General features: G+C 47.4%; 2 protein-coding genes and 2 non-coding genes across 4 annotated transcripts in view; 3 read left to right on the top strand and 1 right to left on the bottom strand.

Annotated features, from left to right (window-relative positions):
• Positions 1–24995, bottom strand: part of LOC115317410 — a 137768-nt gene that overhangs the window by 69952 nt on the left and 42821 nt on the right. The gene's annotated exons all lie outside the window — the stretch shown is intronic.
• Positions 1554–7011, top strand: LOC120851181. Its single transcript, XM_040223777.3, has one exon. It carries the CDS (start codon positions 1822–1824, stop codon positions 6130–6132), a length of 4311 nt encoding a protein of 1436 aa, XP_040079711.1. The 5' UTR covers positions 1554–1821; the 3' UTR covers positions 6133–7011.
• On the top strand, positions 7656–7728 carry Trnar-ucg. The gene has a single exon. It is a non-coding gene; the product is annotated as a tRNA-Arg (tRNA).
• Trnar-ucg lies at positions 10805–10877 on the top strand. The gene has a single exon. It is a non-coding gene; the product is annotated as a tRNA-Arg (tRNA).

The raw sequence follows: 24995 nt of genomic DNA, 5'->3' as shown, positions 1-24995 counted from the left end.
AAAAAACTTTCAAAAGAAAACAAAAAAAAACGAGGCCTGTTCGCGGTGCACACAGCCTTTCTACCGTTGAAAATGGCATAAAATCGTTTTTTAAGCTAATTGGCATCTGGTCTTAGCCACAAGCAATAAACTTAGAAGGAGACTGAGCATTCGGCTACGCGTAGTTTATTTTTACGGTGATAAAACACGGTCATTCAACGTACTGTATACTTACCAGACCACATACGATTTTTAGACTTTAGCATATTTAGCCTCTGGATATTAAATAATACTATAGTTCTGCATATTTTATATCTGTACTGAAATTTTGCATGCACATAAACTATATGTGATCAAAGAACATTAGATTTGGAAGCCGCTCCTTTATGCAAAGAGCTGGGTCACGAACTTCCTTCAGGTATCTGTATGCTGGCATCGATAAAAGAACAATTGAATGTCGCGTGTGAGGACCAGTCTTCTGCTGCCGACAGACCTCGTCTAGTGGCACTACCGCCTCCGAGGCCTTGCATGCGGCGGCTGCTCGAGAGAAGCTATATAATGCATTAAATTGCACATTTGATGTAAATTATGGTTTGCTTTGTGTAATAAGACTAAACTTTGTGTACTGTTTTATTTATATGTTACCAATTTTCGTGGTTTTTTTTTTTTGCTTTTTTTTGCATTGCAATGTAGCTTCTTTTTTAAGTTTACTCGCGGGCAGCGTGCTCGCGGTAGTGCGAATGTTATTGGTTTTCGTGCTTTTGTTATTTATTTTTATTTGATATTGTTTACAGCCCCCTTATTACGTAATGTCCTTTTTTAAACGGTCCTTAAAGATAAATGACGATGAAACGAGTGCGACTAAACAGTTTTTTTGTGTATAAGTCGCAGTAGCCAGTAAAACGCTGCGTCACTTTTCCTTTTGAATAATTGAGGGTAATGAACATGCTTAATTTCAATTGAAATAATAGGGTTGTAATGTTGCAATAAAAGGCTGCAAGCTGCATTTTTGTTTAAAAATAACCACTAGGAAAAAAGAAAATCCGTGTCCACGCCCTTTTCTCAACCCACCATTGGATCGAAGTTTTCTTTTGCGCCTACGCATTTTTTTCACCATCGCCTTTCTTCGTCCAGTAACCTCCGGTTCCATAAACGGGCATCGGAACTTGCAAATATCCGAATAGGCTGCGCGCGAAGTCCTGCGCGCTCTTGCTTATTCCATGTGACACGGATGAGAGCGAGATGGTAGCGCAGTTGCTCCCCTTGGAGAGCAACTGCGCTAGGCATCGTCTTTGTCATCATGCGTTTTCTCCCTCACTCCCCGCCAGTGCAGCCAGTGCGATGCAGCAACCCGCCGTCAAGTGCGATGCAGCAAAGTCCGCCGCCCAGTGCGACGTAGCCAAAGTTCTCCGCAGTTAGGCCATGCCTCTCTCCCTTTCCTGAGCGCACCATGTTACGATGCGATGTTATCGCTTATCGCTGTCGCGGCCGCAGCAGAACTGCTGAGTCAGGGGGGCGTACCTCTGGTGCTTGCTGCCGATATAAGCGGCATCGCCGGCAAGCTTTGTGCTCTTTTGGTTCCGGCTGCCGAACAATAAACGCTGCCAAATAAACGTCGGTCTCCGGATTCGTCGATTCTCCCGGAGAAACGTAACAGCTGGTGGCAGCGGTGGGATGGATCGACGACGCCGGGTTCCATGGGTGCTGTCGGTGAGTGCCTGAGGCTTCCTTTCCGTTCACCGAGCAGCTTAAGTGTTTAAGGCAGTTAGTTCTGTGGTGTCGCCAAACGGTTGATACGGGCGCTGGGCAAAAGTAGCCAAACTTTTTTGGAAATTTCTGAACATGGATCCGATAAATCTCGCGGCGATTGTGAAGCCCGATTTAATGCTCTTAGCGGAAGAGCTGGGTGTTAAAGTGGTCAAGGCCATGAGAAAGCCCGAGATTATCAAGGCCATTGAAGATTGTGGCGCGGGCGCCGACGAAATTTCCGAGTGTTGGAGCGAGGTGCAGAAGAGACAAAGGGAAGCGGAACTTCACGCGGCTCAAGAAGGGCTTCGCGTTGCTCGAGAAAAACTTGAGCTAGAAATGCTTCAACGTAACTTTGACGCTGGTGAGGCCATTGTGGTGGATAACAGCTCGAAAAAGTTTGACATGCGAGCCCTTTTGCAACCTTTTCGCGTCGGCGGAGACATGGGTCTCTATTTAGTAAATTTCGAACGGGTTTGCGTTAAGATGGGTCTTGTAGAGTCGAGCTGGCCTCAAAGGCTCTTGAGTTTACTGCCAGCGGAGGTGGCCGACGTTTTGGCCCGACTAGATCCTACAGCAGCCGATGACTACGCGTCCGTAAAGTCATGCCTGCTTAGGAAGTTCAGGTTGTCGCCTGAAGCTTTTCGACAGAAATTTCGAGAGACAAGGAAAGGACCGGACGAAAGTTACGCGGAGTTCGCTTATAAGCTTAAAGGCTTTCTGGAAAGTTGGCTCCGTGGTGTCAACTCTTACGAGGATCGTGAAAAGGTGCTGGAGCAGATAGCACTAGAGCAGTTTCTCTCCTGTATTCCGACAGGTCTAAAGGAGTGGATTCAGGATAGACCGGAAGTAGAAACGGTGCAAAAAGCTGCAGATTACGCGGATGAGTACTGCTCTAGGCACGGGAAGAAAGTTGTTGAAGAAAACCGTAGCTCAAACCGTTTCTACGAACGATGCGGACCTCGCACGTTCGTGAAGAAAGGCGCCGAAAAGGGCAAAGAGAGTGAAGTACCGACAAAGGGAGTGTCTGATTTAGACGAAAAGAAACGTAAAATGAAGTCGTTCGAGGAGCGTAAACCAATAGTGTGCTACAGGTGTAAACAGCCTGGTCATGTCGCTTCTGGTTGCCGCGTCCCTAAAGTTGCTCCCGTTAACTTGTGTCTGGGAGAAGCGGAGGACTTACTCAGGCCGTATCTGTACGACATGAAAGTAAATGGTAAATTCTGCAAAGGTTTACGAGATACCGGCGCCACGTATGATCTGGTACACTCTTCGCTAGTGGAGCAAGAACATTTTACAGGCGACTGTGTGTGGATCCGTCAGGCCTTGGAAAATCGGGCAGTTAGTCTGCCCGTAGCTAAGGTAAAACTAAACGGACCTTTCGGAGTAGTGGAAACGGAAGCAGCTGTTTCTGACGGAGTGCTTCCAAACTGTCCGTACATACTGTCAAACAGAACTGCAAGGCAATTGAGCGAGTCGGGTATACCGCTTGACATGAATCCTGTTCTAGTCGTCACGCGCTCAATGACAACTAGTGCAGTGCCGGAAACACTTCAGACGGAAGCGAGCGCGACGACTGGTAAAACCAGCAGCGGGCCCGATGAAGAGCCGAACGAAGGAGCTGACATGACCACGCTGGTTTCGCCGGAGAGCAGCAATTTTCGTGCGCTAGCCGGTGTAGATAAGCTTACGCTTATCGCCGAACAGTCATCCGACCCGAGTCTTTCAAAGTGTCGTGATAGCGTGGGAAAAGAAATCAAGCCGAACATCTCCTTCTTTATGAGCAACGGCATTCTTTACCGTAGTTTCAAGGACAAATCGGGGAACGAGGTAGATCAGATTGTCGTTCCATCCAAGTATAGAATTGCATTACTCGAGCTTGCTCACGGAGAAGGGTGGTCGGGACACCTAGGAATCACAAAGACCAAGTGCAGGCTTTTGGCAGAATATTATTGGCCGGGCTGCTTTAAGGAGGCTGAGCAATTCGTCCGTTCTTGCGACACCTGCCAAAGAACAGGACGACCAAACGAGCGCCGAAAGGCGCCTCTCACACTAGTGCCCATAATCACGGAACCTTTCAAAAGGCTAGTGATAGACGTCGTAGGACCCCTACCTACAACTAAGACGGGTTTTAGGTACCTTCTAACGATATTATGCCCAGCCAGCAAGTTCCCAGAAGCCGTTCCAATGAAAGAGCAGACATCGGTCGAAGTAGTAGATAACTTGCTCTCGGTCTTTTCTCGGATCGGGTTTCCTAGTGAAATTCAATGTGATCTGGGTAGTGTTTTTACCAGTGCTCTAACAACCAGCTTTTTCGAGAGGTGTGGCATTAAGATTGTTCACAGTTCTGTAAGCCACCCGCAAAGTAACAGCGTAGAGAGAGCGCACTCGGTAATGAAGCGCATTCTCAGGGCCCTTTGTCACGAACAGAAAAAAGAGTGGGACTTGGCATTGCCCGCTATGCTTTTCGCGTTGCGAACCGTTGCTCACGAGTCAACTGGTTTCACGCCAGCGGAACTGGTCTATGGACGCAATTTGCGTTCACCTTTGCGGTTGCTGCGCGAGGGCTGGGAGGGTGAAGCCGAGAACCCAACAGTGGTGGAGTATGTGCTTTCCTTACTAAACCGTCTCCACAAAACGCGTGAGCTAGTTGAGGCTAACCTGGGAAAAGCGCAGTCGCGAGGTAAAACCTACTATGACAAAAACAGCCGCCTCCGAACGTTTAAGGTGGGTGACAAAGTCCTACTTTTGAGGTCTTCTAAGGCTCATAAGTTGGAATTGCAATGGGAAGGACCAGCAACGGTCCAGCAGAGGCTATCAGAGACAAATTACGTGGTAAAACTGCCAGGTCGCAGAAAAGAGGTCCGCATATACCATTGCAACCTTATGAAGCCGTACGTGGAAAGGGTGCAAGTAGTCAGCATTGCACTAAACCAACCAGAGGAAGTTCCTACACGAATTCCTGAGCTGGGAAAAACCGACGGGATCCTGACAATCGCCGAAGTCGTAGAGGCCGCAGTCGATAAGACGCTCACCCAAAACCAGTTTTCGGATCTTACGGCATTAATTGGCAAATACCAAAAATTGTTTTCAACTATTCCCGGAAGAACGAGTCTAGTCGAACATGACATCGAAGTGAGGACTCGGTCAAATATTCAGTGTAAGGCCTATCGCTTTTCCCCCCGCCAAGAAAAGCTATTAAAGGAGTCCGTAGATCAAATGCTAGAGCTAGGGTTGATTGAGCGGTGCGAGAGCGACTTCGTGTCTCCTATGATTCTGGTAGAGACTCCAGGAAAAGAACCTCGTCCCTGTGTGGACTACCGAAAGTTAAACGCGGTAACGGTAACAAAAGTCTACCCAATCCCTAATATCGAAACTTGCCTTGAGAAAGTAAGCAAAGCCAAGTTCATCTCAACCATCGACCTCGTTAGAGGTTACTGGCAAGTGCCACTTACCGCGAACGCCAGTAACCTTGCCGCCTTCATGACCCCGTTTGGTGTTTTTAAGCCGCTTGTCCTGAGCTTTGGACTGAAAAACGCACCCTATGCGTTTTCGAGACTGATGAATCTGGTACTGGTCGGAACCGAGTCTTTTGCGTTACCGTACCTAGACGACGTCGCTATATTTTCGGACACGTGGAGAGAGCACGTTCAGCACCTAGAACAGGTGTTCTCGCGCCTGCAAGACGCAGGACTTACAGTCAAGGCGAAAAAGTGTAAGTTTGGCCGAGGCGAAGTATCGTATCTCGGACACGTAGTCGGTCAAGGAATGAGACGTCCACAAGAACTCAAGGTTCAGGCCATTAAAGAGTTTCCCTTGCCACAAACAAAAAAAGATTTGATGTCCTTTATCGGACTGGTGAATTACTACCACCAGTACATTCCCCAGTTTTCTGAAAAGGCGAGTCCCCTGACGGATGCGCTCAAGAAAACTGAGCCCACTAAGATCAAATGGGACGATCGCAAGATACAGGCGTTTGAGGCTCTTAAGTTAGCCTTGGCGACTCAGCCCGTATTAGTCAGCCCTGACTACACAAGACCCTTCTTAGTGCAGTGCGACGCCAGCGAAAAAGGACTCGGCGTCGTTCTAAGCCAAGAAAATGAAGGGGAAGAGCACCCCGTTTTGTTTGCCAGCAGGAAGCTAACTTCAAGGGAGCAAGCCTACAGTACCATCGAAAAAGAATGCGCTTGTCTCGTATGGGCTGTAGAAAAGCTTCGCTGCTATCTCTATGGTTCGGAGTTTATTTTAATTACAGATCATAGACCGCTCACATGGCTTCAGCAGCTGTCCCCCAAAAACGGTCGCTTGTTACGCTGGAGCTTGACCCTCCAGGAATATTCTTTCTTGGTTCGACATAAAAAAGGAAAGCTTCATGCGAACGCAGATTGTCTGAGCCGAGCGCTCTAACCGGCGCACAGTGCGATTTTCTGTTTCTTTTGTCTCATCTGCACATTTGTAAATAGTTCCATTCAATTTCATTCATTAGCTGTCTATTCCCGAAAGATCGGGAACGATATTTTCAAAAAATTCTGGCTGCGTTTGGGGCATATTTTGTAACCTATTTCTTTTGAATAATTCGTGCTCTCGGTGAGTGGAAAGGGCGTTTCGGGTGCCTCCGCAGTTTCTGTGGTGCTTGGTTGTTGTTGGCCCTTCTCATTCCCCTCAGAAGCACGACGGACCTCTGTTGTCATCCCGACGTCCTGGCACCGACGGCACGTGACAGCCGCTGCTACTCCTGGGCCGCTGGCGACTTTGGCTCATGGTCGCAAGGATCGCCATCACCGCTCCTTCCTGCTCCTCTCGGACCGCACAGTCGACGCTTCCGACCAGTCAAGGACACTGAAAACTGCAGTGACGGTGTTGGGCCGCGCGTCGACGCTTCCGGCCAGTTTCGCAGACGGTGTTGGGCCCTGCGTCTCCAGGACTTCCCGCCCTTCGGATCAGCGCAAGCTGAACCTGTATACGCTGTGAAGGTTTCTTCGAGCAACGACTGTGAAGTTCTGCGCAAGCAGCACTAGGATTACGCCGTTCGTTTGTCTGTCGAACATTCCCAAGGACGTGCTTGAAACCTGGAGAGTGGCGGGAAAATTGTTTTATGCGGTTTCGCCCTAAAAGGGGGAGGAGTTGTTACGATGCGATGTTATCGCTTATCGCTGTCGCGGCCGCAGCAGAACTGCTGAGTCAGGGGGGCGTACCTCTGGTGCTTGCTGCCGATATAAGCGGCATCGCCGGCAAGCTTTGTGCTCTTTTGGTTCCGGCTGCCGAACAATAAACGCTGCCAATTAAACGTCGGTCTCCGGATTCGTCGATTCTCCCGGAGAAACGTAACAACCAACCCCCACGCACGCACACACGTCCCGTTGACGTCACGGACGCGTTGAGACTTGTTTCCGCAGGCCCTGACAAGCAGGCGACGGTCCCGGACACGACGGGACTCGTTTCGCGCTGGTCCCGACAAGCGGGAGACGGTCCCGACAAGCGGGAGACGGTCCCGGACTCGTCTTGACTCGTTTCCGCAGCGTTCAAACTCGGAAGAAGGTGAAGGTTCCATTCTTAACAGGACCCAGACATCGGATTCCCCAACCACCAGCGAGGAGCATACGTGACATCCGAATACATTAAGAACTTCCCTGTATCGATGAGAGATGGAAGCGAGATTATATCTGTGTGGTTCCCAACAAAGAATCCAGCTTGCAGACTGGTGTGCCAACAGACGGATCTGACGTCACACCTCTGCGGTGGCGCTGCTGCCGACGCATGCGCAGACGCTTCACCTCATCCGAACATCGCTTCTGCGCACTGCCCGCTCCCGGTGCAAGGGAACGCAAGCTTGTGTGTAGAAAGCGCGTTGGTGTACAAAGTGATGCGGGGACTGGGCTGCGGTTTTAATGCGCCTTTTTCTTCAGTCACTACAATGGCATACTCCGTCCGTCCGCGTGGCCTAATGGATAAGGCGTCTGACTTCGGATCAGAAGACTGCAGGTTCGAGTCCTGCCGCGGACGTGTAATTACATTTTTTATTTTTTTTTGTCATCTTGGCATTTTACAGAGAAGTACGGCCGCTCTCGTTCTAGGAAAGACGAGTAATAGGATGAAAACAATGACGATTTATAAAAAAACGCAAAACGATGTAATTTTTGCTTTGTGGGGTGGGGGGGGGGGGGGCGCGGGGGGGCTGCATTGTGTACATTGGGAGGCACTCACTTGATCGAATGACGTTTTAGCGAACGCCCACGTTTCACCGAATGACACTTTAGCGAATAGTCGGACGCCGCCAAGCGGCGTTTTCGGGTGGGCCAAATGGGTTCACATATTTGTAATGAGCCGCCGCAGTCTGTCGCCGCGAAGCGGCGTAAAGGGCCGCCCACACTAGCGAGAAAACGCGCCCGGCGCGCCGATAAATCGGTTAAGCGGGAAGATAAAGGGCGTGTCTCTGCACGCGCTCGTGGCGCTGACTGTGCTTCGGCGACATTTTGTTACTTGCCGCGATCGGCGTGCCACGCGCGTTTTCTCGCTAGTGTGGGCGGCCCTTAAAGCGCAGCGCGGCGGATGGGTTAACGCGCGCCCCGGTTATTCGCTAAAACGTGTATTCGCTCAAATGTCGCTGTTCGCTAAAATGCCATTCGCTCATGTGATATGGACCCGTGTACATTATAGGGAGTATTCACTAGACGCCATATTTGTGGGTGGTGTTTAGAGCGCATGTTCAGAACGAGCTCACATCAATAGGCTGCTAAGACCGGCACTTTTGATGGTGCGGAATGCACGTTGCAAAAGAACTGTGGAAGCTCGCTATGAGCACGCGCTCAGCATTCACGCACACAGCTATGGCAGCCAGTGAATACTCCCTATAAACACCTAATGCCGGCGCCACGTTGTTTCTACATCACACAAAAGACAGCCTGCATACTAATTCGTAAACGAGGCACCGCGAGATCCGTGCTTCGAATGCCACCTGGCAATGAGTTCAAGGAAAACTTGGCACGCGGCATTCGAACCACGGATATTGCGGTGACTCGTGTTTGTAGGATGTCGTTCGTATGATGTGTGAGCAGTGTGGAGGGAGCTATAAGGAGTATTCCCTGGGTGCCATATTTGTGGGTGCTGCTTAGAGCGCATGCTCAGAACGAGCCCACATTCATAGGATGCTAAGTCCGGCAATCTTGAGGGTGCGGAATGCATGTTACAAAAGAACAGTGGAAGCTCGCCATCAACACGCGCTCAGCAGTCACGCACACAGCTATGGCCGCCAGTGAATACGTCCTATACACTCCTGGCACCATATCTCACCACGTGATCACGCTCCCGCCCATACCCACGCGCAGAGAGCGGGATCAGATGATGCATGGGAGGATGCTGATTGCTCCCGCGAGCGCCTGTGTCCCACTGCGCTTTAATTGACATTGAATGTTAAAAAAAAAAAATCCGGCCTCAGCGCGGTATAGACGCTTTCAGCGCGCACCAAATTGAGCCGCCATAACCGACCTTCTCTGGTCTTACTGAGATGCCGTGCACTGAAGCGGGCGTTGACGAGTCTCCACAATGGCCTATGCTGGGAAGAAGGACACAGTAACACTTAAAATTACAATAACCTGTCCTGCTGTGGTAATGATGAAGTGGAGCGAACGGAATAAGAGGGAACAAAAACTGAAGGTCGGTTATGGCGGCGCCCATGCACAGCTGCCTGAAAGCGTCTATAGGGAGGATTCACTGGACGACATATTTGCGGGTTCTGCTTAGAGCGCATGCTCAGAACGAGCTCACATCAATAGGCTGCTAAAACCGGCACTCTTGATGGTGCGGAATGCACGTTGTAAAAGAACTGTGGAAGCTCTCCATCAGAACGTTCTCAGCATTCGCGCACACAGCTATGGCCGGCAGTGAATACTCCCTATAGGAAGTATTCACTGGCGGCCATAGCTGTGTGCACGACTGCTGAACGCGTGTTGATGGCGAGCTTCCACAGTTCTTTTGTAACGTGCATTCCGCACCCTCAAGATTGCCGGTCTTAGCAGCCTATTAATGTAGGCTCGTTCAGAGCATGCGCTCTAGACATCACCCACAAATATGGCGCCCAGTGAATACTCCTTATAGGGAGCATTCACTGGCGGTAATAGGCGGTAAGAAGAGCCTTACCGCGTATCAGACGCGGCAAGGCTCTCCTACGGGATAAACCATAGCCTCCTCTATACTCACAAAGCCTGGTAGTTCGATGACGGAGCTATGAGTGCCCGGTCGCAGATGTGGAGCGCGAAGATCTGGTAGCACAGAGCATTTCTCGGGGAGTCTGGTAATCAGCGCACAGCCTTTGCAGCGGCGAGGACCCGAAACATGCTTTTTAAACCCGCGGTGAAAAAGGAAGCGAGCCCGAGGAACGCGAGAAGCACGAGCGGACATTCCATCGCTCGGGACGAGCGGTTTTCGCGTCTCGCCGCAGCGGGGCGCCCGTTACATGACTCTTTTCTGCTGATCTCCCCTTTCACTTTCGGCGGCCGCGTCACGTGATGATCTGCCAGGCTTTGTCAATATAGAGGAGGCTATGGATAGACACCATCGACGCGTTCTATTTCCTTCATACACTCTCCTTTCCCCTCTGCCTGCGCTTCCGAGTATCGGCAATAGACGTCTTTGGACAGTAGAGTTCCTTTAAAACATAGCTACTTTTGTTAGTATGTCAGTGCTTACTGAAGATGCCAACTGCATGGGTGGCGAAACGTCTAAACATTTCAGTTACCATTTTTGTTGCGTAAAGCCAGAGCAAACGTATTTAATCATGAATCCACCTGGCTTTTGGAACCTTTTTGCATTGACTAATAGTTACTAGACTTAACCGCCATCAGTGTACACACATTTAGACTGATAGTTCAGCTACTTGATGGCACTGAATTTGTGGAGGTGTCTATTTCACATTAACTGAAGGGAAGTTGGTAGCATTGAGTGGCAACAGAAAGAATAAAACAAGGGTCGTCCTTTGTCCCGAGTTTATTTTATTATTTCCGTGGTCTATTGCACCGTAATGCTATTTTGATTGTGCCTGTACGTACTGCATGCAGATACAGCACTAGTGCAAATGACGTCCGTTCGCGTGGCCTAATGGATAAGGCGTCAGACTTCGGATCTGAAGACTGCAGGTTCGAGTCCTGTCGCGAACGTGAAACTGTTTACTTTTGCGGTTTAAGCGTCTCAGGGTCGTCATCTACCTGGACAAAATGTTAGGTGTTATAAAATTCTATGCCCACTAAAAAGCAAACAAACAGCAAGAGTAGGTCTCTTCTTTGTCAAAGTTAAGTTTAGCTTGCCGGCAAATCGCATGCAACTCAATTTTTATCAACGTATATGTTACCCAAGCATAGTTACCGACGTGCATGCATTGCCATTAAAGATGCCTTTCAGATATTTAGAAGACTTAACGAGCTCTTCGACATGTTAAAATATCTGCTTTCTTGCTTGGCACAGGTTGTTCCGAGTAAGCAGGGAAGTCGTGCAAGGTAGCTACGCTTCCCTGTACAGATTAACCATGTTGAATGAACTTGAGATTGGGGTAGAAAGGAAACATCAAAACGTCAAAGGGACAAACAACAGAGGGGACGATGGCTCAAGCTGAGCGAAGTCGTTTATATAGTCCTGTATATATTCTGTCCCTCCTACGATTTTGTTTTCTTTCTACCCCAGTCTCAGGTTAACTTAACATGGTTCATATTCACCAGATCGCCTGCACTTTACTATATTTTCTCTGCTCACATTTTTTTCGAGCCAAATACCACTTCATACTGATCATTCGATGAATGCACTACGTAGGTTGCTGCGATTGTGCGCTCTGCGGTTTAAGATGTCATCTTAAGCACATTGAAACTGGAGCTAAAGTTAAATGGAATGGATATGATAAATAGATCCGTCATATACTCAGTATGTGATATATTGCAAATTACGCGAGCACGTTTGGTTCTCTCAAATCTTTAAGCATCCCAGCTTACATGATTTTTTATTTGAGTCCCAACATGATTTTAGAAAATTGAATAAGCTGTATTGTGATCTACTTACCAGTGTTGATGGAGGTTAGCAGATTGACTGTGCATTCTGAGAATTTAGGAAATCGTTCGTCACTGCATCATACTCAGTTATTACACAAGTTAGAATTTTACACATCACCATTCCTATCTTCAAGTGGATAAGGGCGTGTCTATTCTTACGTCGTCAATGTGTTGTCCAAAACAGAGCAACATTTAATTTTGTTGCCGTTACATCTGGCGTACCGGAAGGTCTCGTGGTGGTGCTTTTGTTATTTTTAATATTTCTCAACGATATAAATGACGGAATGAGTTCCAAGGTACGATTGCTTGCCGATGATTGCCATTTACGGAAATCTAACGGAATAGGAGAACAGTTGCATAATGACTAGATTAGGGTTACTCGAATGTGCATTAAGTGGAAGATGAAGCTCAACGTAAAGAAATGTGTCAATGTTAGTTTGACTCGCGAAAACCTATTGAAACTCAATATCAATTGAACAAAAAAAATGTATCAAACGAAGAAACGAATGAATCAAACGAAGTGAAACCCACATATCAGCGATGTTATTATAAATTTCTGCGCTGAAACTTAAAAAAAAAAAAAAAAAAAAAAAAACTGACTATAAAAGAGCTTGCACATGTTGCCTGAACACCTTTTTAGTACCTTGTACCCAGCCACTTGGTAAGCATATCTGCCATGGGCGACGTAAAATTGATAAAACTTTGCAACCTCGAAATAGTTAAAAAATAGAGGGGTGGCAAAACGAAAATGAGTGACGGCTACGCTATATCGTAAATGTATTCTATTTATGTGACGACAAAAAAATACCATGGGCACTCCGAATTAAGATTTAATTCGGAGTGCCCATTAAGAAATAATTAAGATTTAACTTATTACTTAGTGTCGATTATATAACCACTGGCAGAAATAAATCTTCATATCTTTTACCTCCAAATTATTCACAGGCACATCCACGAAATACGTAAGCTCGTATCAGGACGGAATCGAGTAAGTTACTTCTTTTAGGAACTTGCGGAAACGTTACTTGTTTTCCTGTGAAGCTCTGCCTTCCGCGCGAGCTCTCTGGCTTCCGCAGTGCTTTTGTTGCGTGTGCCTGCGCGTTCACACTTGTGCTTGCAATGGCAGAAACCTGTCGCTGAAGGCAGAGCGTCTAGTCTCAGCTTAAGGGTGAACAGAGTAGAATGCCTGACCCGGGCGATGCGGGATGATATTGAATGAAGAATAAAAAGCAGATTGTTCGGGATGAGCACCGATGATCTGTCATAGTAGGAACGTGTGTGCAGCGTAATGTAAAATGGACACAGTGAAATATATTTCATCCGCGTTTATTCTTTGCAAGACGGCAAGAATAAAAAGTTCACACACACTGGTGAAGAGCAGAAAAGAAGAAAGCAACCGCCGTGCATATTTGCGGCAGTGGAGACGTATCTAGACACGGGGTAATGGATTGACTGCATAGCCATAGGACCGGCGGCGCAGCGACTTGCGGATGAGGGCCGGCACTCGGTCGCGCAAGGAGGCGAAGCGGCAACAGCTGCGACGTCTCAGCATCGGGCTCGCGAGCTTTAAAGGAATAGACTTTGTGTTAGCACCTGCTGCGAGGACACGCGCGTCGCAGAACGACCGCAAGAAGCAAGTGCTGCAAACCTCAACATTTTAACCCCCCACACTAACAGAGTTGAGAGCAAGAGAGCAAGCGAACATATACAGCAAGACCTTTTCCTGACCCCCCAGCCCTCTCCCAACGAAATTACCATTGACTTAGTCTAAGTACGCACGCCCCATGAGTAGCGACGCGAATTAACGATCCAGTGCTCCCAATAATATACTATTGAATAGCGAAATCCCAAACTCTAGAAACTAGGGCAACTTGATGAGAGTCCCTGAACGGGACACATACCTTCCACGTTGGCATGTAGCCTCGAGTAAAAAACCGCTGTTTCCGCGGTGTCCTCTTGACCTTGGTGGCCCGGAAGAAAGACGCCAGCCTCTGTCCGATTCCTCTTTTGGACGCCGCGGGTGATGGAGGCGAAAGAGGACTCAGCTCCGAGCGGGAGAACCGGAAGGGCCTCCCGGAGGTGCGTGGCCGGGGTCCATGGGACGCCTCGCCTGGAGGCCTCTTAGGTGCAGCCTCGGGGGACCTCGCTGTAGGAGAAGGCACCGGTCCTTGTGGCGGCACGCCTGGAGACGGGCGGCTTGGCGACAGTGACGCGCAGCACGTCTCAGGCGACAGGGGGGGAATGGTTGACGGCATATCCCAGAAACTGCCGAACACGTCCCGATACTTGGCTGCAATACGAGACTGCGACTTGGACCGCTCCGTCTGGAAGATTGAAGGTGCAGTCATATTTATGGGATGTACACGGATTAGGAGTGGCTGACGGGCAACTGCATGTTCGTAAACAAAAATGTAAGGTAGGCTAATCCAGCGAAGATTCAATGGCGAATCTCAGTTCTGGCAAAGACAATCAGCAGAAGAATAGGCCCAGTAGATGTTAGTGTACATACCGTCCCCAGTTCGAGCTCCGTCTCTAGTCCTCTCATAAACTTGTGGCTGGACTCGTTCTCGCGTTCCTGGTAGCGTCGTCTTGATCGATCGAGTGAGAACTCGTACAAGCCCACCATGCTTTCCTCTGAATCAAAAACGAAATTAACAAGTAGATAAGCATTCGATCGCGCATTTGAGCTCGAGGTGTGAAATCAAGGCATTCCTTTTAAATAAGACGACGCGAGGCACATGTAAAAAAAAAAAGGAAAAGGAGTAAATTGGCCTAACGAAAATAGAAACGAAATAAAAGAACAAGAAGTCCACTGAATGATGAAAGTAAGAGAAAAAATACAAGCGAGTTGGTGAACTTTTAAGATTGTGAAAACCTGAGACAAAAAAGGGAGACAACACCCACACACGCCAAAGACATGCACGGGAAGTGCAGAACAAAAACTACACGCTAGTAACTTACCCTTCAAAAGTTCTCGAATCTTGTCCCTTGTGGTATGGCCTCCATCGCAAAGGTTGACTGGGCTCTGGTTCTCCATGTAGTCGTTCACAGCAGCACCTTGCTCTGCCTAGTTATGTGGGAAAATATCTACATTCTGGTCCTTTTATAGCTGCCTCAATCCACTGTCCTTGACTTTTCGAAGCCTGCGAGGAGAAGCTTGCACACCTTTGAGTTTTCCCTCACCTTCTGACCTCATACGAAGAAGGGGAAGAGGTACCGAACGTTGTCCCCGATTGCAGACTGTAGTGGGGGAGAGGGAGAAAATGTACCTTTGTTCTCTAGGAGGGAATCCGGGTTTTTACAATCGGGTACAGAAAGTGGAACAGGGGGTGAGGGACGGTTAAGGTCACCGTCGCAGTCAAAACGCGCATATCTACGAACTAAAACAAAAAAAAAAAAAAAGCATTTGTCGCGTTTTCGTTAATACGACGAAACGAAAGTGGACGGAACTTCCGGTTCCGTTTGAGGGCTCCGTTCTTCATATCCCTTTCTTATTATAGAATATGATAGATTTAAAAGATTCCAATTTCCAATGGACAAACTTCTTTTTTGCACTCATGGTGTTTTTTTTTTTTTTTTTTGTGTGTTTTTTTTTACTATTGTGTAAGTTAAGTGGATCTAGCTCCATGAAATAAATACAAAAATTGTTGTATATGATGGGTAATAAACAGCTCAAAAACGCTGGCAGCAAAAAAATGGGTTCATTCAAAACACCGAAAATCAAAATGCTGAATTATCGGAATGCCGAAATTTAAAACACCGAATATTCAAAAAGCCGAAAATACAAAAAAGTCGAAAATTCAAAAAGCCGAAAAGTCAAAACATTCGAACATCAAAATGACGGCATCGCCTAGTTATAGCGGAAGATAAAGTTTCTTGGCAAGATAAAATTTCTTGGCAATGTGATCAAAGTTAGGGGAGAGGTTTCGCCGGCCGATGTGCACGCGCTTTCGCCCTCTCTTTTAATAGCCATGAAAGGTTGTCCCCGAGTATAGCTTCCCTTCTCATGGTTCAAGCCTCCAAAAAAAGTAAAAATACATTTTTCATATCTCGTCGCATAGCAGAGCGATTCCTTGTTGACTGCATTTCAGACAGATGAGTTGTGCGCAGTCCTCAAAGAAAGCTTAGAACGTCGACATTGTCCCGGTTGCCCAGAGCAGCTGCCAAACTATTTTCGCGCAGCTTTTGCTTCTTGCTTTGTGAGCGGCGGGGTTGGCCTCTGATCGCTCCGCCGATACCGTCTTCGACTCTACCTTGCTCCCTTTTCATGGTGATGATGAGCCGGAAGACGCTTGCGTGGTGTCCGTCAGCCACTATCTCCCATCGTCGGAGCCATGTCTCAACGGCGTTGTTGCCCTTTGGAAATCCGTTCTGAGCGAGGGCAAGCACATTCCAATGGGATGGCGGGAATACCGGTGGTCTTCGAATGATCACGGTGTTACCTTCGGCAACACAGCGGCGTGATTTCCCGAGCAGGTAATTATCCTCCCACCATCGCAGCAGGTCACAGGTTTTTTGCGGAAAGAGTGGTTTCAAGGACGCATAGGCATCTCGTCCTTCTTTGGTGGGCAAGAACGAAAGGGCTGCAAGCTGCCTCACCTTGATGGCGAAGCCACCTGCATAATTTTTGTAGAGCACTCCCAGTCCTAGGTGCTGCACTCGCCTCCATACTGATTGGCACAAGTGGAACAGACAACCGTGCACATGCGACCACGGGAGCAAGAACCAAATAGCGTTGATTGCTGCCAGTCTGTACTCTCAGTTTTTTGGATTTAATGCGAGTCTGACATCTACGGCGAAGTTCAGCACTTCTTCGAAGAGCGCCTCGTACGCCATCTGGGTTCGTCGAGTAATTAGCAAGTAAACAAAATGGAACACATGGCTGTGAAGATGAACGTGAATTGTGTATAATTGTTCGAACAGCGGCGCAGTCTTAGATGTTCCGTCTATAAGCCACATTGGAGCGTCGTTCAATTTTGCTCCAGTAGCTAGATAGCGCGAAAGGAAACTGCATCGCAACGGTAAAAATGTGAAACAATAATCTCAAGCGCAAGCTGTTTTGAAGGCAGGGGCTGCGCATAAAACAAGGTTTTTGCTCTTCACAGCACTCTTGGCATTGGTGTTGTTCTTGGAGCTTCGTGACTATGCGTTTTTGACTTTCTTGCACTACAATGTGTGCGAAAGTTTCTATATAAAAGAAGCCGTCTCGCAAAAAGCGCTGTCCCACCCCCTTTTTTTTTTACTGTGTCATTGCATCAGCATAACCAAACATGGCCGCGCCCTTGAAACAGAACAGACACTGGTCTATAGCTATCCTTGTGTTTTGTCTGACCTTAACGCGTTGGTAATTTAGTGCTACCTCAAAAAGCGTGGGAAATTGTCCGCTGTGAGGAAGCTTTTAAAGTTGGTGGGCCGGAATTACGACAACAGTAGAACAGAGAGCTACCACGCACTTATTCCTGCAAATGAAGCCTGCTCCGACCGTTTTATCTTAAGAGTACTTTGCTAATCATTGCGTGAGCGTCCGTACCCCCGAGCTCACTCTGCTTCGTCATGGGAGGGGGGGGGGGGGGGGGGAGAGGTAATTCATGCCATTGAACCCCCTCACTCGAAATAAAATCCTGGCTACGACACTGCCTAGGGGTATGGCTGAATGGGGGAAAACAATACGTAAAAGAACAGGAAGAAAATATGCTAAACAAAGAAAAAGGAATGCAGTAATTATGAAGCATAAGGCACTATTTAAGTTAAAATTGATATGAAGCTGTTAGGGGAATATGAAAAGGAGTCACGGTTCCGGGGTTGTCTTTTGGCAATGCGGTATTATGCATAAAATTTGAGGCGCAGTCGAGCTTAGAGACCCGGCAGAAGAGCGTGGGTAGACTGGCACTGGGGGCACATGCGAGTACACCAAAAGAAGGACTGCAGGGATACGTCGGTTGGGCATCTTTCGAGGGTAGAGAAAAGGTTAATAACTATAAGTTGAAATTTGAACATAAACGCTAGACAAAAGTGAAGATACACGATGGGTGAGAAAGGTATATAAGCATCTATACGTGAGGTGCACTTCTCTCCTTCTCTCTCCCTCCGGCAGACGACGCTATTTTTGAGCGTGGCCAACAACGGTAACAAGGCCGGAGAGGTGAATGACCTACGTCAGCAAAAGAATCAAACGCGACGCACAAATTGGACATAAATGCCGCGCAGCGTCAGGGCCCGGCTCAGTCAGTCAGACACGGCTCTGCAGTCAGTGAAGGTCTCTGCACAGCCAAACGCTGCATGGCGTGGCGGTCCGCTTCACTTGGCATGACGCGTAGCTGAAACTCGTCAGACATGGCCGGCATCAGACCAAAAATAGCTGCTGATGCCGGCCGTGTCTGACGAGTTTCAGCATCGCCTGATATCACGGAAACAAAGTTGGTCATGTGGCATGCACCAACAAACCGGTGAGCAGAAGGAGAGGGAAATATTCGAGGGTCAAGGTTTTGGCAAAAAGGAAAGTTGAGTACAATGGTTCGTGTAATTTCAGCCCAGAAGCGCTTTACTCTTTGCACGCGTCGCGCTACGACTCGGTCCTGAAACGAAGTTTTGAAGTCTGTGAACATGCGGTAACTCTAGATTTTGCACCACAGGGTTTATTTTATTTATGTCGTATTGCTTAACATGACGTCGCAATTGTAAACATTGAGTATATACAAAAAAAATAATTAAAACGGAGGGCTGGTGCAGCTGCACCGCTTTGAACGTTAATGTTCATCATCATGAGAGTCACTGCTGGCGTGGTCAGTTGGCCAAGCCAGCGGACTGCGTTGCGAGGCTTCTGGTCCATTCAGATTATGGAACACTGCGGTACGGCGTTTAGCTGACCGCCTTCCTTGCACACGAAATCTCTGGCCATTCGAAAAGAGTGCCTCATCGGTACTATGAGCCTGAAAGATAAAAAAAAAAACATTGTGAATATATATTAGTATTTTCTACCATCACTAATCGACTTTTTTTTTTTGCATTACGCGACTTCTTTTTGCTTCGTAAGCTGTTAACGGGACACGTGTTGAGTTTTCTCTCCCGCAAGAAGTTATCTTGTGAAAGATAATTCAAAATATTTTGGTAATCTTTTAATTATTTTTGTAAAAGAAATAAGACGCCTTCTCTGTATTTTTTCGCGTGTGTGACTTACGTAGGGGGATGGGGAAATGAATACGAGGGACCTCAGAAATTCACTATTTGCAAAACAGCAGAGCGTGTACAAGTACTCTTTCGTGCCTTGAAGTGTTTATTCTCAAGCACGAGGTAACCACAGCAGAAAAAAAAAATTTTTCATTATCTTTTTTAGCTAATGTTTACAAAAGAAACGAAAGGGTGGTAAGTCGTCAGGACACGGTCTGAGGAGCAAACCAAGGACCATCGGGGATCCAAGCCTGGAAGTAGACGAAGGGGTTTGGCTACGTATGAAGCTCACCGGAGTTTATCTTCCAGGTCGTCGAGGTTGAAGTTTTTCTTATACTGGTCAGAGTATTTTCTGCAGAGATTCTGAAAGAAACAACGGGTGTGGGGCTTAACTGAAAGCGAGGCAGGCGAGCAGTGACTGGGCGAAAGGGACAGTACAGGCGCGACACAGGATTTTGCGTTATTCATGCAACGCACGTAACCGATCACTCAAACGTAGGTGGGTACAAGAGCGATACACATTAAATCGGCAGAAACCCAAGGCGTGGCTACGAAAACATATTTCGGTGAACTATAAAACATCACCACATCGTAATAAAACACAAAAAAAGTAAACTAAAAAGAAATGCCAGGAGGCATTTTCTGTTTTCACAAATTGCATTTTCTTGCAATTTGTGGGGGAATATATCCTTTGTCGTGTGGGGCTGTATATTTTTTTTTGCCTTACCTACTATTATGTCTTATGCACAAGTTAGCATCCGGAGCATGAAAAAAAGTAAAAAAAAAACAATTATAGGTTTCCACAAACGCAAAAAAAAACCGGCTTATTCGACAGTTTTGGCATATTAGGGTATTGTTCATTGTGAGTTGAACTGACCAACAAATACGGCGAGCAAAAGCGTCTGCTCCTTGCCCGGAGGTAGCCTGATGTCACGGAGCCGAGCTCCGACTAAAAAACATAATGTGTAGACAAAAAAAAAAATGCTTCGAAGTCAAATGTTTTTAGGTGTTCGGGTTCTTTTTTTTTTTTTTTTATTATTTCGTCATGCTAATTGTATTATCCAAGTTTGCAAATATACGTCGTTTATCGGTAATACAATGATAATAATCTTTCAAAATTTTCATCGAGCCACCAAACAAATCAGGTGAAAAAATCTCTTCACGCGAATTTATGCAATTATGAGACGAGGCGGTCGAGACGACAAGGGAGGAGGGGGGGGGGAGATTTTTCGTTACTTCTTCCGTATTGTTCCCATCAAATTTCTACAATAACTAAATGACACGCCCTCTTTTGTTTTGATGCCACCGGTACTGAGCACTTACCCTCGCGAATTGAAGGAAGAAATATTGGTGCAGAGTTAGCTTCAAGTTTCTCATGTTCGATTCCACAAACTGTTCCTCGTATTTTCCCATAAACGTAGCGTATGTCTGAAAGTGCAGGGGACAATTCTTGAAAAGCCAGGGTGAGATTACCCAGGTTCACCGCTTTATAGGATTTAAACACCCAAAAAGGGTGCCTGCTTCAGCAGCTGAGCCTGATCGGATAGCACATCCGAATGACACAAGTTGACTTATTCATTCTCTTCGGTTAATTAAGCTATACTATTTGGTGAGAAACGCATGTTTATACATGACGTTGTTTCTGTTTGAAATTGGGAATCGATTCGCTCTCGCAATCCGCTGGAGTTGTGTGGAAAAAAAAAAGCTTTGAAGCCGATCTTTTGTAATATTCTATAGAAGAGCCACCCGCGAGCTCATGGTGAATTCCACTGGTGGATCCGGAGCGCTTTCCGAAATACGCAAATAAGGCGAAGTTCTGCTCCGCGGGACCCGCTCCGAATCGACGAGCGGAAGATGGACTCACATCTTTGGAGCGACCCACCGATTCGCCCGAGACCGTCGGCCTTTCAAAATGGCCGCTGCTCGAACTTGACAAGCCGACCAACGCCTCAGCCTACTGATCTTTCCGGCGGCCGGTGACAACCGTCGCTGCTTATCTGAAGAAATACCACACGACAGAGGCCGGGCGAAATTATAAGTACCGTGGAGCCCATGTCACAAATAACGAGCAAGACCATTTCGTTTCCCACCGTAACATATCTTTCGGCCTCTTCGAATTGGCGGGGCACGCGCAGCGAATGCCATTGGTGGAGTTCCTACTGCTGGTACGACTTTCATAAACACAAAGAGGTAAAAAACCATCACTTGCACGGTAGTTGCCTAATCTGTTCTTGCTTTTTGCAAGGGAAAACGCCGGCGGCATGCAGTCTAAAAAGGTACACAATCAGTGGCAGCAAAATGAACAGGCCTAACCCAGAGTCACTAGCCTAACCTTGCGTCTGCCTTGGGATTTTCTGACGTTCTTTTTCTCGTTCCTCCTCTCACGATCACAGATGCCAGCGCTTATGATTTGCCGCGCTCCAGTCCCGGCTTTGTAATCCTGATCTACGCGAGGTATAAAGCGTCCGAGCCGTCCCAATCTCGCGTAAACAGCCGACTCATCCGAGCAGATCCAACTCGACCGATTCGACGGGCCGGTCGGCCCGGTCGGCCGGTCCGTCGACCTTGTTGCGCATGCGCACCGCCGGGTTAAAGGAAATGGATCGCTTTTTGGAGCGCTCGAGATCTGCGAGCGAAATTCATCATCAGTTTCGGTTAGATAGTACAGTCGGAGCTGCGCGCGTATGGAGTCTTTCGTTTTTCTAAATTGCCAAAAAAAAATATTGTTTCCACTCGGATAGCGCGACAATAGACCACCTAAAGAGATTGTGCAACGATATTGTGTTTGAACGGTTTAGAAACCGCGTGGTGGTCATTATGGATCCGAGCATTGCTTCGATCGACGAGGTATTCCAGACACAAGTCGCAATGCAAAACGCACGCTGATTGTCTTAGTGTCCACATCATGCCACGATGACGTCGCCGTTTCTAGTAGATCCAGAAAATACCCGTGTCCAAGTAGTAACACTCTTACATAAAGAGAGTAACAGTGCAGGCAGGCTCTCTTCTCTTTTCGACAATAAAGTGTCTTTCAATTCTTTTACTCCCAATATATTGTATAGTTTAACAGCAGGGTGCTTACCTTGTATGCGAGGGAAAGCCCCCCAGAGAGGCAGACGACAGCTTGAAAAAGTTTAATGTAGTCGGTCTGAAACGAGGCAGCAAGTTTTCATCCAGTGACCACTTGATTTAAAACTTGTGGCCTTTTACCCTGAAGCTCTAACCGCCCCCATCTAAGCAAAACTTTCGACCTTCTGACCTTAAGGAAAATCACCTACGACCTTGATTTTCTAACCTCCCTACAAAAACAAACTAAATCTGACAGTTTGAACTGGAATGAAACGACCCACGACCATGACGTTTTAATTCAAGATGGTAGCCTTTGACAGATTATGATAGATCGACGGAAGTGTTGTTTCTTCTCTTACACGCGCAACTTCACTGCGCCAAGCAGGAATCTGTGCTTGGACACAACAACCTCCCGCTCTAGCACACTAGCCCTGGCGATGTTTGTTTATCTTGACTAATGATTTCCTACCTCTTGTGTAAGACAAACACACACCAAAACCACACGCGCGCACGCATACACAAACCACACGCACATGCACACGCTCACCACGCCACCTACATACACACCCTCCCCAAAACAGCACAATATTTAGGTTACGAGACATATTTCAAGCTAGGATCCTAACCACGTCAGTCCCGTAACAGAAACATGTTTTGAAATCACTCACATAAGTCTTGGGACGCAACAATGGCGATAACAATTTGTATTGGGAGGAAGGTTAATGGTTGTTCAAACCCATATGTTCAAACCAATTTTTCTTTTCAAGCAAGGTGAAAAGAGGGGGGGGGGGGGGGGGGCGGAGGGGGGGTGTTCAGCGTTTTTTAAAGGCTTCTTAGAAAAATCGACTTCAGAACTTAACGATAAAGGCACTGAAGCGTGGTGGCATGCAAATCTTTCTCCGATCCGAAGTTCGGAGATCTAGAGCTCCCACCTCGAGCAGTTGGCTCTGCAACGAGAGAATGTCCAGGTCGTTCGCGAAGCAGTTCATTGCTTCGTCTAGCTTCTCCTTGGTCCAATTCGAGTGCCAGTCTTCGAAATCCAGCTCTTCGTTGATATATGCTCCTGAAGATTAAGAAACAAACAGGGTTTAATTTTTACTTCCAACAGACTTGTTGAAAAGAAATAAAGATGAGCCGTGAATCGCTTATTAATGTTTTCTGTGCGAGTTCTACGGCCAGGGGGACACTATACAGGGGGATATTCATCAAAATGAATTCGACAATCAACTAAATTTGTTTTCATTAACCTTTTTGTAGGCGAAAATAAACATGGTTCCGACTGGAAACTTACTGAGCGTCATCGAAAAGCACTAAATGAGTAAATTTTAGAAATACTCGAAGCACATGGAATGGGGGGGGGGGGGGGTCTAATGTTACCGCTCGTACAACAGGCGCACGGCTAGTGGAGCGAAAACAAAGGTGATAATATTATCCTCCGCGTTCTCTCTCCGCTAGCCTTGAGCCCGTTGCACAAAGTGCAACTTCAGCGTGCCACCGCGCTTCCCCCATGCTTCGAGTCTTCCTAAAATTGACCCATTTTGTAATTTTCGATGACGCTCAGCAAGTATCTAACTAGAAACTTGCATGAATTGGCAACGCGCGAGGCAATATTGCCGATACTACACATGGTTCCCAAGAAGACCCAGTGACTGGAGCCCATGTGGCGATTACCGCGCACCTAGCACGGCCACGATACCGGATTGCTACACCATACCCGAATGTCCAAGACCTTCACAGCGTTCTTAACTGGCACGACGATCTATTCTAAAATTGACCTCTTAAAAGGTTGAACACCATTGACCGAATATGCGGCAAGAACCGAGGTACTATGTCCTGCGGCGCGTTCGCTTTGGGCGCGGCGGAACAGTAACTCTTCTGACACCACGCGCAGAGCAAACGCCGCCGGGCGAAATTAGTCGTTTTTTTTTTTGCTCCATGGAGTCCAGTTTTAAGGGCATACCACCAGATACCCGTTGAGTCTGCCGACGAGCCGCCAAGACAGCAATGTCGACTCCCTTCAGTTTGTTTGACTTTGTCACGATGTCGTTTGGACTATGTAATGCAGCCCATACATTTCAACTATTCATCGATCAGGTCATCTGCGGCTTACCTTTCTGCTATGAGAACGTCAACGATTTCCTCGTCACGACATGACCTCAAAAAACGCCTAAATCAACTTTTCAGCCGGCTGCAAGACTATGGCATCCTGTTCAGAATCGACAAGAGTCAGTTCAGAGTAACGGAGTAAACCTTTCTTGGTCACCAAATCTACTCTCAAGGTATCCGACCTCTAAAAACAAGGTCAAGGTCATCATGTATTATCCTAGACCAACAACAGAGCGCGCGCTGCGGCGATCCTTAGTGCTCGTTAATTTCTACAGGCGCTTCCTTCCACACGTGCCACCATTCTACACATACTGGAAGCACTGCTTTCTGCCACCAAAGCAAAGTTACTGCTGACATCGACTTCAGAGGTGACGCTGGTCGTCGAAAAACTAAAAAAAGAACTCGCCAGTGCTACACTTTAGATGCACCCTTCCTCAAATGCAACGACGTGACTTATGGTAGACGCCTTAAACGTCACAGTATGTGGCGTATTGCAACAAAATTAAACGATGTATGATCACCCATCTCGTTCTTTTCATGAAAACTGCAAGACGCCGACACAATTTAGAACACTCTAGGAACGGAGCTACTCGCAGCATACTTAGGCATCAAACACTTCAGGCACTTTCTTGAAGGGCAAGCGTTTTTCATCGCCATCGACCACAACCCCCTGGTCTACGCCATATAAAAGTCAAACGAAATCTAACAGCACGAAAACTGTGACATTACTTCGTTATCGCTTCTGATATCCGCCACGTCAAAGGATCAGAAAACAGCGTCGCAGACACGTTGTCCCGTTTAGACATCAACGCCATCAACATGCAGAAGGAGCAGTTCACCTATGCTGAGCTTGCCGCGGCTCAAACACACGACCATTAGCTTCAGTACATAAGACAG

Source organism: Ixodes scapularis, unplaced genomic scaffold, assembly GCF_016920785.2.
Source record: "Ixodes scapularis isolate PalLabHiFi unplaced genomic scaffold, ASM1692078v2 PGA_scaffold1__304_contigs__length_218370807, whole genome shotgun sequence".
Classification (NCBI taxonomy): Eukaryota; Metazoa; Arthropoda; class Arachnida; order Ixodida; family Ixodidae; genus Ixodes; species Ixodes scapularis.
This window is presented reverse-complemented; position numbering and strand designations above follow the sequence as displayed.

Coding starts and splice junctions, on each gene's coding strand:
- LOC120851181 (XM_040223777.3), top strand. CDS start 1,822: ATGGATCCGATAAATCTCGCGGCGATTGTGAAGCCCGATTTAATGCTC.